This window comes from Hippopotamus amphibius, chromosome 17 (assembly GCF_030028045.1).
Source record: "Hippopotamus amphibius kiboko isolate mHipAmp2 chromosome 17, mHipAmp2.hap2, whole genome shotgun sequence".
Classification (NCBI taxonomy): Eukaryota; Metazoa; Chordata; class Mammalia; order Artiodactyla; family Hippopotamidae; genus Hippopotamus; species Hippopotamus amphibius.
In genome coordinates this window covers 54,985,294-54,999,663 of record NC_080202.1, presented here as the reverse complement: position 1 = coordinate 54,999,663, position 14,370 = coordinate 54,985,294, and the positions used below count along the sequence as shown (strand labels likewise).

Below are 14,370 nucleotides of genomic sequence, written 5' to 3'. Positions count from 1 at the left end.
TCTCCCTTGTCACTGGTAGGGCCTCTGCCTAGGGGTAGGAGGAAGAGAAATTCCGCTGTGAGGTACACCCTCTGGCTGAGGCCTGTTGGCACCTATATTTTGGACAGAGTTGTGGCAGCCTGGCTCTCCGGCGTGCCTACAACCCCCACCCCCACCGGCTGGGGTCTCATTCCTCACGCTGCCCTCCATCAACATCTTAAAATAGCAGCTGTGCTCAGCTTGTAAACAACACGGCTTTTCTGGGATGCCAGGCTCCCGGCATGCCGCTGGAGGGGCGGGGGTCTTCTGCGTTCTGTAGACAGGGCTCAGCACCCCTGCAGCCTGTCCCAGACACGCAAGGACCCGGCTTGACTGCCCAGCCCACCCTAGCGAACGAGCCCAGCTCAGGCAGGAGGCCAGGGCCCCCAAGGCGACTTTGGGCTTCCCCTTTTGAGCAAAGACAGGGAGCTGGCAAAAGCCGGCCCCAGCAGTTTCAAAATCTGGACTAAAAATGAATAGGGTTTGGGAATTACGGTCTCACTGCTGTACTGCACCTCTGTAACCTGGGACCAACCGTGAGCAAAGGGGAGGGAGAAGCTGGGGTGAGGGGGGGAGCCTGGACCCCATCTACAGCCCACGGCCCACCCCACCCCACCCCCACCCCCACCTGGTACACTCCTGCCTCCATGTGAGCTGCCTACAGCCCGTTTCCCAGGGCACAGCAGTGCTGGTCTTCTTGGCTCCTAAACTATCAAGTGTCTGTTTCACAAACAAAACCTGACCTCACAGCCCCAGCTGGCAGCACAGACCAAGGCTTCGTCGTTCCAACCTGGGCCCAGCCTCTTGCATCCACCCATCTTGACCTGACACCCGCCCAGACAGAAGAGTGAGCAAACGTTCCTCTTAGGACACGCTTCATGGTCACGTCTCAGTTAAAAAGGGTTGTGGCTAAGAGATCAGGAGTACTAGAAAAAGATTTGAAAAGAAATCCCCACACCTAAATCATGTCAGAGCTGTCACCAGTGAGACCCGGGGAATCCCAAACAGTTAAAGAGAAATACGCTTTCATCAACTGATAGTTTTAATATTATTAATTTCACACACACAGCACTCCTTCCTCAAAACACAAGGCCCTGGGATCTGAGCCCCAGAGTCACCCACGTGGAAGAAGCTGTAATTCTGGAGAAAATGATCACCAGAGCAGGAAGGGCTTCCAGCTCAAAGGGAAGTAAGAACAAGTCCAGCCATCCTCAGAGGGGCCAGGAGCTACACCAAAAGGAGGGACTGAGTCTTTCCGTGAGAGAAGGCTCGGTGCTGAGCCAGGGGTGCTGGTGCACAAACTTCCCAGTGAGAACAGAAACTCAACAGTGAAAGCCACAAAGGGGGAAGAGGCCGATGTCACACTGGCTTGCGGCTCTGGCCTCACCCCTTGGAGAGGGAGGGGCGTCTGCAGAGGCCAGACCCCACGCCACCCCCGCTCCAGCCTGGAGAGGGAACTGAGAGGCCTGGGGGCAGGCAAGGAGGGAAGTGTGACGTACAGACCACCGGCCCAAGGCCCAGGAAAGGCCGCCACAGAGGGCAGAAAGCTCCAGCGCTGGCGCAACCTCCCCCTCACCCCCACTTCCTCCTCCGAGAAGGCCGCAGCACGCAGGGGGCAGGTGTCCGCCGGGGGGGGGGGGGGGGGCGGCCGCAGGCACGGGAGCAGGTGGCCGGTCAGCGCCCGGCCCGGGTGTGGGCCCAGCGCCTCAGTTGGAGGAGCTGCACTGCAGGATCTGATGAGGGGCAAACAGCTTTCTGGCTCCCATGACCTCCTTGGGCTTGGCCTCCCCAGGCTTTCCGAGCACCGGGCAGTTCTCTTTATTCTCTTTGCTGTCCAGCCCGGTGGGCTGACCCAAGGCCTTCTTGAAGTAGCAGAGGCGGCACACAGAGTGGTACTTGTCTGCTCCTCCGATCACCTCGACCTGGCCACGGGACACGACGCACCTGGACTGAGTGGGGGTGCGGCACCCCCCCACCCCCACCCCCACCCCATGGAGAAGGCAGGAGGGGGCTACCTCTTTCTCCACGCCCAGCCTCTTGGTGTAGGCGGCCTCCCGGAAGCACTCCATGCACACCGCCGTCAGCTTCACCACGCTCTCGGCCAGGGGCACCAGGTTCAGGATGCTCCCAAAAGCCTGTATTCCCATGGAAAGACCAGTGCACACTCACTTCACCGGGCGGGCTTTTCCTTGAAACCCTCTGACTCACAGCACTGAAGTCAGGAAACTAGGCCTTGACCTTGCCTTCCCCCGGAGCACCAGCCTCTGCAGCAGGTGGACCCAGTGTGGGGCAAACCAGGGAGCTGGGTCTGGCCCCTTGCATGCCTGAGCTCGGGCACAATCTGGTCACCCGGGGCGTGCTGGGCTGTCCGTCTCTGTGCACAGCCCACGCCCCTTCCCCCCTCCCGGGTCCCATCCCGAGACCCGGACCAGACACTTTACCTTCCTCTGGAAGGTCCCATCCAGTGCAGCCACGATGACAGTCTTCCCTTCGTTGGCCATGGACTCGCTGAACTCCACAATGTCAGGGAACTGGAAAGGGTGAGAAGAGGAGCAAGTGAGCTTCTGCCCTGGGCAGCAGCTTCCAGGAGCCACAAAGACGCTGCTGGACCCAACAGGTCTGGGCACCAGATCAGTGTGGAGCACAAGAACAGGGCAGCCCCAGCCCTCCCAGCTGGCACACAGCCTGCACGTCCACAGCTGCCCCAGTCACTCCACCATCCGGCCAGCTTTCCAGGGCAGAACCAGGCCCCGCTCCAGGCCAAACGCCCGGACCTGTCACTAGGGTGATGCAGCCCGGCTGGAGAGGCGGTCTGCTACCGCAGTGGTCAAAAGTTCAGACTAGAGGCTGCCTTGGGCTTGAACCACGCTCTTGGTTGGACCCATTAGCTGTGATCTTGGCAATGGCTTCATGTTTCTGAGCCCAAGAAAAGGCAAGGAAGGCCCTTCGTGGTGTTTAAGGACCCTCTAATAATTTATCACATACATATGCTATTTGGCTGAGAGGCAGGCTGCGTGTGTTTGCCTTTCTTAAAAAATATAATGTGCCATGTGATGCCCGGAGAAGGGGTGGCGGTTCTACTGGCCACTTACAGAGCGGGATGCACAGCACATCCTTCCAAACACAGGGCCTGCAGGAAGGTCACTTACTTGGTAAATCAAATTTCATTTCAAGTGGCCCAGGGCAAGGCTGCTATTTAAACAAACCCTTTTGTGAACTTTCACTGGTCAGTCATCTAACTCGATTGGTCTTTGGGTTGGGTGAAGTGGGGAGTTCTTGTGTTTGGGCAAAGGGTCTCTCTCCAAGCTGCTCATGGAGGCACGAAGGTACCAAGACCCAAGACCCAAGGGCTCAGCAAGACGAGGACGAGGAGGGGGGTTAGAAAACCTGGAGCAGTTCCAGCAGGATCCACTGAAGCCAGAGGTGAGGGCTGCTGCAGGGCCGCTGAGCCTGAGCTGCAGAAGCGGCCCCTCCCACTCAGAGGCTCCAGCGTGCCTCCAGGCGAGGCCCCTCTTTTCCTCTAAAGGACTCGGCCCAGGTCACAGAAATGCAGCCCCCAGCCTGCGAGGAGCTGTCAGCCAGTGCTCCCCAGCCCCACTGTCACAAATGAAACTGTTTCCAGACATTGCCAATCCGCCCCGGAATGAGCACTGCCTGCGCCTCACTCTCCCATTTCACACTGGGGTTTGGGGACCTTGCAGGGTCCTCGGCCCTGCCCACCACAGCGATGCCCACTGTCAGAGAGCTCACTTCTTCCACCTAAACTCTGTCCCCTGTTCACATGCCACCCCGCCCCCACCCAAACGCTGAATGTTGGGCCCCCAGCAGGGGTTCCTGAATGATCAGGTGTCCCCTCCCACCCCCCGGTTCTATATGTTGAAACCCTAACCCCCAACACCTCAGAATATAACCTTATTTGGAGAGAAGGTCTTTACAGAGGTCATCCAGTTGAAGTAGGTCAACAGGGTGGGCCCTACTCCAGTAGGACTGGTGTCCTTGTGAAAAGGGGAAATTTGGACCCACGGACAGACACAGAGGGAAGACGACGCGAAGAGACAGGGAGCAGATGGCCGTCTGCACGCCAACGGGACAGGCCTGGAATGGATTCTCCCTCACGGCCTCAGGGGGAACCCACCCTGCCCACACCTTGACCTCGGGCTCCCAGCCTCCAGAGCTGTGGGGAGTAAGTGTCTGTGGTTTAAACTGCCCGGTCTGTACATGTTTCAACAGCCATAGACCCTAATACAGGTTCTATTTAAAGCAGAACTTCAAAGGACCTAGTAAATGTAGGGTTTTCTTGGTAGACAAAAATCGCCACATGGGATCCAGGTAGAAAAGTAACAGGAGGGGTTTCTTGGTGGTGACAAGTCTGCCCATTTGGTTCACCTGCCGGTCCAGCACCTGGGCTGCCCTGCCCAGAGCCACTTCCTGAACAAGGCTTGATGGGGGGAGAGGACGAAAGGGGAGATCAAGAAGCCGAGAAGTAGTTTCACCCTCGTCAACATCTTGCCGAGAGGTGGCAGCCTCATGACGCGTGAGGGAAGCACCCCAGCCCTGCCCTGGCGGAGGCAGCTGGGCTGGCATCGAAGGCTCAAAGGCCACAGAGGACAGGAACCAAGGATGTGACAGTGAAACATTCAACCACTCCACCATGAATGGTAAAGACTAAACGAGAGGCACAGACCAAATCCAGAGGCAGACAAACAGGGAAGAAATATTTACAGCATGAGGCAAAGTGGCACCGGTTATGTCACGTCCCCTAGAGGAAAGATAAACCAAGAGAAGGAGGCAATTTACCAAAGGAGAAACACAGGGAAAATGATGTCAGCTGCCAAAGTAACGAAAGAGAAAGGCAGTCAGAACAGGATGTGTGCCTACAGCCAGCACCACCCTGCCCTCCCCTGGGGACTTCTGCAAAGACCCAGATGTCTCTCCCCTGCCCTCTGCCCCCTCCCTCACCCCGCCGTCCATGCTCCTCCAGCAAAGGAGCTGCCCAGGGCGGCTTCCAGGCTTTCCCGGGGTTAATGCCAAAGTCTTTCCCACTGACCTGGCCAAAGCCCCCGGCCTCCTGGCCACTCCCGAGATGCGCCCAGGAGCACACTCCTGCCTGGGAGCCTTCACCCTGCTCTCCTTCCGGCCCCTTTCTGACCGTCCCCATAAAGCATCATCCCCACCTTATCTCTACCCCCTCACGCTGCCTTTCTCCCCCAGCTGCCACCACCTTTTACATATTCCTCTCCCGAACTAGAATGTAAGTGTGAGGGCAAGACCCTGGCTGTATCCCCAGCACCCAGACCATTGCTTCCATCTGGCAGCATGTGCTTTCAAGCTCAGAAAACACACGGAACGAATGAGATCAGCCCCTTGACCAGTGATTCCACTTAGTAGGTAAACCCCAATACAACGGACAACAGCCAGGATGTCCACACGCATGCCCATCACAGCCTTTAAGGGCCTTTAATGCCACACCCAAGGGGCCAGCTCATGTAAGACATGGTACATTCATAAGGACAGGTATTTGTTGATGTGGAAAAATGTCACAACATGTGATATGAGCCCGATCTATAAATATGAACTTCCGACAAGGCCACTCCGTGACCATGATGGTCAAGACCAAACCAGACCCCTCCTAGGGAATTCCCTGGTGGTCCCAGTGCTCTCTGCATTCTCACTACTGAGGGCCCTGGCTTGTGGGAACTAAGATCCCACAAGCTGTGTGGACCCTTCTGGAAGCATGTCTGAGTCCAGACAGAATGTGAACATCGTCTAGGCTACAGTGTACCAAATGTCCCCTCTCCCAGCTAAAGGAGTGACCGCTGCTGCTGCTTCAGCCTCCTTCTGGTCCACCCTCCCTATAGGTGAGGCTTAAGATGCTGTTCAGAAACACCACCCTTCCCAGGACACCGAATCAAGAGCCAAACCAGCCTCCCAAAACCCTCTCCGGAATGACCCAACACAGCCCCCATCCTAATAACCAAGCCCTCTCTAAGCCCCTCACCCCCACTGCCCAGTTCCCACGCCAAGTGTCTCCCTGCAACAACACCCCAAGCTGTTCAGTTCTGGGGCTGTTCCTGGTGGTCTCTGGACACAAGACGTTGATAGTAAATTATATACCTCCTTCTTATACGTAGTCCTAACTTTTTCTAGATTACCCCTTATTACGGTGATAAAACAGAGATAAGACCAGGACTTCCCTGGTGGTCCAGGGGTTAAGACTCAACGATCCCCATGCAGAGGGCCAGGGTTCAATCCCTGGTCAAGGAACTAAATCCCACATGCTGCAACTAAAGATCCCGCACGCTGCAAAGAAGATGCCACATGTCGCAACTAAGACCCAGGGCAGCCAAATAAATAAATACGTAAATTATAAAAAAATAAAACAGAGATAAGACTGGCACTCAGGGTGACACTGCAAGGCTGGCGTGCCCAGAAGCCAGCTGCCCACCTACCACCGCACCCTCAGCTTATACCGTGAGGTCTTCAGATGCACCCCTCCCCAACATCTCCTCCCCACGGGAAGGATGAAAGGAGGGAGAGGCAGTTCTTTTATAGGTCTCATGTTGAGAGGCAGCTCAGGCAGCCCCCTGGACCCCAGAACTTCTTGCAGAGCAAGACCCACAGGGGCGAGGGCAGAACAGAAGATTGGTGATGGTTCTGCAGTGGGTTTAATAAACACCTCTCGTGGGAACTCGAGTTTGACTTGCTGCCCAGGGAGGAAGTAGGCATAGAAACAGGGAACAAAACTGTGGGGCAGGTAGCCCACTGGCTCCCGACCCAGGGCACCTGGCTGTCAACGAAGGAGGAGTCAGAGGAGGACGGTCCCTGCCAGGGTGTGTGGCTCAGCCCTGAAACGACGGTTTACCTACATCCAGGGAGCAGAGCTGTTAGCAACCCGACACACTGGCTCTGAAGGAAGGAGAGCCTCCCCAAAGCTCACTTTCCTTGTTCTGAGAGCCACATCCCAAAACTCACCCAGGCTGCCCAGAGCCTTCCCGAGACCAGAGTCTAGAAGAGAAAAGGAAGAGCCGTAGCCCTGTTCCCACCCTGAAGTCCCTCCACCATGAAGCCACAAAAGAAAACATAACGTATATGTGCGCATATGTGAAAATGGTCATCTTCAGAAGCAAGCTGACCATCACCAGGGGTCAGAAAGGGAACAGACACAGCCAGTGGGGGAGCAGACAGATGCAGCCGAGCACCCGGAGCAGACCCAGGCAGCTGGAAGTCTGTCCCCATAGAGGACACGCCAAAAGGTACACCCCACGTGGGGAGAGAGGACCCTCAGCCTCCAGTGGGAACAAAGCATGGGGCTGTGACTGCCACAGGACAGAGCCTGTAGGATGTTACAGCCCGAGCTGCCCCATCCTGCCCTGGGACCTGGAAGGCAGGGTGGGCAGGTTGCCAACCACTCACCAAACAAAGGAAAAAGTTTCTTTCATTTTCCATTTCCTCTTCCTCCAGGACATAGTGCTAGATCAACGTACACTTAAGGGACCACATGCCAAAACGCCAGTGGTTGGAAGGCAGCAGGGGTGAGGCATACACGCGGAGCCTAATGCATGGAAACGTGCCCGGGGACCCACCGGGTTCTGGGGGTCCCCCAGGTTTTCCACTTTCTACCACCTGCACGCAGCCATCCGGGCCGATCTTGGAAGTCATATGTGAAGACAGGAGCCTCGTCAGTGGGCCATCCCACCGGTGATGACTTGGAATAAATTTCTCTCGTGGTAAGCTACTGAAAATTAGGGTTTATTTGTCATAGGAGCTCACGTTACCCTTAACGTAGTGGGTGGAGGTGAGGGCTAAAGTAAACCCCCTTGGGAGCAAGTTTTAATTTCATTTGTTTGAGACGCACTTGCAAAAACAAAACATTGCAAGAGCACCAGAGAGAAAGGAACATCACAAAAGACGACTCGCAAGCTCAGCCAGAGAACACGCTCCTGAAAACACGGTTGCATAGTGAGCTGGAAGAGACTTCAAAAGGAGGTTTCCAGAGGGACAGAACCGATTCAAAAACAAGAGTACCTAAGTGTCCATCAACAGAGGAATGGATAAGATGTGGTACACATATACAATGGAATATTACTCAGCCATAAAAAAGAACTAAATAGTGCCATTTGCAACAACGTGGATGGACCTAGAGATTGTCATACTAAGTGAAGTAAGTCAGAGAGAGAAAGGCAAATATCATATGATATCGCTTATATGTGGAATCTAAAGAAATGGTACAAATGAACTTATTTACAAAACAGAAATAGAGTACACGTAGAAAACAAATTTATGGTTACCAGGAGGGATGGGGTGGCAGGGGGGCATGGGGAGGATAAATGGGGAGATTGGGATTGTCATATACACACTACTATATATAAAACAGATAACTAATAAGGACCTACTGTGTAGCACAGGGAACACTACTCAATACCTATATGGCAGAGTCTAAAAAAGAGTGGATATATGTATATGTATAACTGATTCACTTTGCTGTACACCTGAAACTAACACAACATTGTAAATCAACTATACTCCAAGAAAAATTAAAAACAAAAAACAGAAACAGAACAAAAAAACAAAACCCAAGAGTAAATTGTTAAATAAGCCACATCCAACACAAAACAGGATAAAGAAAAACAAGACCTCCCTGGACGCACTGTTCTGAGAAAGAATAGGCTGGTTCCCTGCCCAGGAAAGTGATCATCAGACCTAGAGCTGTAAGGGTGCTGCTGCTCTTCCAAAGCAACAGGGGGAAATAATGGCCAACTGCCATTTGCTACGCAGCTGAAACCAGAAAACAAAATAAAGCCATTTTCATATCAAGACTGGGAGAGCTTCCCACTGACACATCCTTGCTGTAAGGACTACTAAAGGATGTATTTCAGTAGGAGGAAAAATGAACACATAAAGAACAAGCAAGAAGCATCAATGAGCCAAACAAAACCAAACCCTCCCTATACACCAGTGTTTTTTATTCACTGTAACTTTTTTTAAGGTACGATAAATTCCATATAACAGTGACACAGAAAGCAGTAAGGGGAATTCATAGGGTATTCAGACACCAGTTACAGCAAGATAACAATGCTTGCCTTACAAAAAGAAAAGATCTGAAATAGTGATCTCGGAGAGGCAGCAGTGACTGGTGGTATGAAGTGAGATCTTAATTCCCTGCCAGGAACTGGACCTGGGTAGCCTGGATGAAAACCAGGAATCCTAGCCACCAGACCAGCAAGGGCAAGAGGCTAGAAGCTATTTTTCCCTGGCTCTTGCCCCCAGTGAAAAATGCATTTCTCACGGAGGCAAAAACTAAAAGCAGGTACAAAGTTTATTATTAGAGACACAGCACAACAACTAGTGGGAGAGCACACAGAGAAATGGTTTGTTTAGTTAAGATAGAAGCAAGGCAGAGATGCACACCCAGAGAGAAAGGGTGTGGGCATCCTCCCTAATGAGGAGTGCAGTGAAGAGGCAGTTAAGTCATTTATACAGGGCAGTTCTTCCAGGTCTTTGTTTACCTTTGGCCAATTATCTGGTTTCTTTTCCCACACCTGCCCTGCCCTGGGACCCTCCCCATCATGCCTGCGCAAAATTTTTTTTTTTTTCCCAAGATGGATTTCAGCTCAGAGGCCCATGGGAAGGCCTTAGCATCACATATTATGGGGTGGTGCCCCTCCTTTTTGACCCCCAAGGAGACGTTCTGCACATGTGCAATATTTCCCTTGCCCCAGAGATGGGGAGTATATGACCTCTTGATCTCTTAACAGGGTTTAGCCCTTCTCTGTCCCTGCCATAAAAGCGTCCAGTGTCCAGTTATCTACCCTACTCCTGCTGCTGTTTCTTATATCGAAGTGCAGATATCAAAATATAGACAGGAGTGCAGTCATAAATATGGAGTCCTGGAGCCTGTCTGTCTCTTGCCTCAGGAAATGTAAACAGGGAGCTGGTAATGAATGTCTGGCCTGGAGCTCACCTTCTTCTCTGCCTCGTGAAATCTAAACGGGAGGCCAGTTGTAAATGCCTAGCTTGGGGCCCATCTATCTCCTGCCTCAATAGAATCAATAACCTCCAAACCAATAGAGGAAAAAGGGGGACAGTTGAGGGGTTTGTAGGAAGAGTGATGTCAGGACAAGTCAACTTACAAACTGCCCTTCGTCGATGCCTATGACAGCCACGCCCAGGGCCTCCTGGGCCACATCCCGGAGCAGACAGGCTGGCAGGGCCTCCATGGTGTTCCTGGGGACGGAAAGCCAGAGCGTGAGAGAGGCAAGGGAGCCCGAGGAGACCAGGAACCACAATGAGGGGCCAGGAACCTGCTCTCACGACCACCCCCTACCTGCGAAGCAGGCTGGGATGTCTGCCCAGAGCTTTGAGAAGTTAGCACCCGGGGGAAGGCATCTGGGGAGAAGAGTAAAGGCCTTTGTTCTGAAAACCAGTTATTGGGCTTCCGTGGTGGTGCAGTGGTTAAGAATCCACCTGCCAAAGCAGGGGACACGGGTTTAATCCCTGGTCCAGGAAGATCCCACATGCTGTGGAGCAACTAAGCCCATGCACCACAACTACTGTGTGCCTAGAGCCTGTGCTCCACAACAAGGGAAGCCACCGCAATAAGCCTGCACACCACAACGAAGAGCAGCCTCCGCTCTCCACAACTAGAGAAAGCCTGCGCGCAGCAGCGAAGACCCAACACAGCCAAAAATAAATTAATTAATTAATTAAAAAAAAAGAAAACCAGTTATTCAACACGAGCTATTTCACTTCATGCTTTGGACTGGAAATTCACAATGCCCAAAGTAAAGCTCAACCTGGATGCAAAGCTCTTCTCTGCTCTGCTTAGTGTGTGTGGGGGTGGGGGGGGGGGTAGAGACAGGGTTACTTCACCAGGTACAGTGCCCGGGGCCCATGATACTTTGGGGACAAATGAAATGTTTTAACCTCTTTTAAAAATCAGAATAAATGTAACTCAGTCTGGATTATCTTTGTCTTTATATCAACACAGTCATAAAATACAATTTTTTATTTTTTTCTTTTGATGGAGGAAGGGGCCCAGGAAGGCAAAAAGTCCCCAGGGCCCGTGAAAGTCCTATCACAGCCCTGGGCAGTCCATTTGCACTAGAATCTAAGACTAGGAGCCCCCTGCCCGGCAGAGATAAGCTGCAAACACCAACGAGCAGTGAGTGCAGTGACCTAGAATTCCCTCCATTTGACTCCTCTGGCTGATTAAAGGATCTAGAGCTATTAACTGGCAGAGCCAGGATTCAAATCCTCATTCATACTGCTGCCTTGTGTGTCCTGAGGGGAGATTCCTAGCCAGCAGTTTGAAAGTGAAAGTGTGTGGGAATGTTCCAGGCATTAAGTGACACGGTGGACCCCACCCTGCCCCCACAGCCATGCCTCTTGGAAGAGGAATGCTGTCCTTTGTCTTCTGTTTTTTTAAATAGTTCCTACATTTTCCTACAATATTATTTTCTTCTGTTTCCATTTTTGCCTGCTCCTCTGAACTAGCCTTCCAAGGAGCTAGGAGTTTCCTGAAGGCTCCGCAGTTCGCAGCTATATTTATGTAAAACTTCACAACTACTGCTTAGTGATTATCTCGCTGTGATCCTGCTTCAGGATCTGGGAAGAGCATGAGACTATTTCCTGCATTTTAAATTCCCATTCTTCCCCAAATAGAGAAAACCAGGGAGCAGGCAAGGCAGTAGGCGGGTTCCAGCTTCAGCAAGGGCGGCGTCTCCGGAGCTTTGTCACCCCTGCCAAGCGCTCGGCCTCTGCTGTGGCTTGTCTGGGCCTCTACAGCCCACGTTAGAGAGGATTTGTGACACTGGGGCAGAGCCTGGATTTCACCCCCAACTGACAGACTCCAAAAGCTGCACTTCCAACCACTGCAGTGTTCCCCCCACTGCTTTCACTGTCCTCCCCTGAGGCTCCCACTGTTCGCATCCTGAGCCGTGGACACCTATGTTTTAGGGACCAGAAAGCAAACCCGGAGATGTAAATGACCCGCATAAGAGGGCAGGTCGGGGAAACGTCACTCAACGTTTAACTTAAGTCCTGGGCCCTCTCCGCTTCACCTCCTGCCCAGCTTCAGAACCCCCCCCCCCCCATATTCCCACCCTGAAGCTACACACAGCACGGCCTTGATGCTGGGGGCTCAAGCGGACAAGTCTGGAAGGTGAGAAAAGTGTCTCAGGCTCGAAAACATCAGGCTCCAATCTGCTGTACGGAATAGCAGGAGCGGTACTAAATTTAACCTCCCAACCTCAGGCTGCAGACCAAATGTCCACAGGGCGCAGGCAGGTAAACATAAAAGGGGGTGCACAAAGGCCACAAGCGGACAGGGAGTCAGTGAGGACCAGCCGACTAAAAAATGAAACTAAATGCAGGCTGCAGGTCAACAAAAGCAGTCTGCGACCAGTGCACCTAGGTCAAGAGCAGAGTTTTCTCAAGCTTGACCAGACACTACTGACATCTGGGGCTGGATGGTGCTCTGTTGTGGGGCCGTCTGCGCGTTGTAGCATGTTTTGTGGCATCCCCCCCCCACCCCACTCACTAGTTGCCATCATGCCCTTACCTCCTCCTATTGTGAAAACTAAACAAGTCTCCAGACGTTGCAAATAGACTCTAGAGAGCAAAAGCACCTCTGGTTAAGAAGCCCCAAGGGCACTTCCTAGGTGGCACAGTGGTTAAGAATCCGCCCGCCAATGCAGGGGACACAGATTCGATCCCTGCTCAGGGAAGGTCCCACATGCCAAGGAGCAACGAAACCCATGCGCCACAACTATTGAGCCTGTGCTCTAAAGCCAGTGAGCCACAACTATTGAGCCCATGCGCCACAACTACCAAGCCCATGCGCCTAGAGCTTGTGCTCCGCAACAAGAGAAGCCACTACAATGAGGAGCCCACGCACCACAATGAAGAGTAGCCCCCACTTGCCACAACTAGAGAAAGCCCGCACGCAGCAACGAAGACCCAATGCAGCCAATAAATAAATAAATAAACAAACAAAATTTTTAAAAAAGATTTAAAAAAGAAGCCCCAAGAAAGGCCAAGTTCTAGGGTACCTTGCCAAGCAACCTGGAAAGTTTGCAGATTTGAAGAGCTGGCTGCCAGGCATCAGTTATTAACTATCCTCTAAAGAGTTCTGACAGTATGTTTTGTGAATTTTCACTGGGCTTTTCTCACTAAAGGTGTGGGGACAGGACAGAAGGGGCAGGGACTGACCGGTCATGCGTGGAGAAGTTGCTGCTGTAACGGGTGTCTTTGGCATATTTGATCACCAGGCACTTGTACTGGGCAATCTGGAAGCGACGGACCCGTCTCATCAGCTCGGTACTGCAAGGTAAGGCCCATGAGTAAGTGTGGGTGAGGAAGACCCCATCGGCCACAAGTGGGGCTCCCCACCGCCTTCAAGGGATATACAAGCCTGAGCCCCACCAGTGGATGGGAAGACTGCAGGACAGAGCGCTGGAAGGACCAGTGAGGACAGAAAGGGCCTGCACAGAGAGTTCAGTCTAGACCCGGAAGGGAGGAGCGTGTCTGGGCTGGAAGTCGTTCTCTAAGGGAGGGTGGCAAGGAAGGGCCCTCAGGTGGTCCAGGAAGGGCTGGAGGAGTGATTTTGTCAGGGGCATGGCATTCCATTCCAAAGTAATCTCGCCCCACAGTTCTTCACATGGTCTGAACTCACTTCCCGTTCCACGGAGGAGAGGCAGCCCGGGCGCGAACGCGGGGGTCGGGCAGCGGGGGCTGTTCTAGAGGGGGGGCTCGGAGGGGGCGGCAGGCTCGGGGTAGGGGGGCGGCAGGGGAGGAGGACGGGGTCCTGGGGGTTGGGGAGCAGGGAACTGGAGGAGGAGGCCCCGGCAACCCCGGTCCCGCGAGGCCATTACCTCTTTCCTGAGAACATGGGTCCGAGGATCACCTGGGAGAGAAACAGAGGTCACTTGGGGCCCCGGTGCTCACGGACACGCGGGGCCCGCTCACGACTCCGGACCCCGCCCCGCCCCGCCGCCCGCACCTGGATCTGCCCCCGGGTCTTGCTGGGGGAGCCGGGCAGTACGGTGGGCAAGTTGATGCAGCTCATGGCGCCTTCCGTGAAATGGAAAACCTTGGACACTCCACAGCTGCCGCCGCCGCCGCCGCCCTGCAGGGTAGCGCGGGTTCCCGCTCTCGGCCGGATTAATCCCCGGCGCGCGGGCCAATCGGGAGCCGACGTTGCCGGCCCGGAGCCAATCAGCGCGCGGCTACGGGAACGGCGGGCGATTTGACCTCAGCCCGCCCCCTCGTGGGACGGACCCGGACGCGCGCCCCCGGCTCAGATCTGCAGGGCGGTGGGTGTGGCTCCTCTGGGGCGGGGCCTGGCCGGAGCCC

General features: G+C 53.8%; 1 protein-coding gene across 2 annotated transcripts; it reads right to left on the bottom strand.

The window, feature by feature from the left end:
- Positions 1-1,045: 1,045 nt before the first annotated feature.
- On the bottom strand, positions 1,046-14,185 carry TK1 (thymidine kinase 1). Of its 2 annotated transcripts, XM_057715673.1 has the most exons (7): positions 14,018-14,185; positions 13,890-13,921; positions 13,228-13,338; positions 10,149-10,242; positions 2,460-2,549; positions 2,034-2,153; positions 1,046-1,940 (listed from the first exon to the last, which is right to left on the bottom strand). In XM_057715673.1, the coding sequence occupies exons 1-7, from the start codon at positions 14,081-14,083 to the stop codon at positions 1,725-1,727; spliced, it is 729 nt and encodes a 242-aa protein (XP_057571656.1). In that variant the 5' UTR covers positions 14,084-14,185; the 3' UTR covers positions 1,046-1,724. The 2 variants fall into 2 exon arrangements, with proteins under 2 accessions (XP_057571656.1, XP_057571655.1); XM_057715672.1 differs by having other exon boundaries at positions 1,046-2,153.
- Between the last annotated feature and the right edge of the window lie 185 nt (positions 14,186-14,370).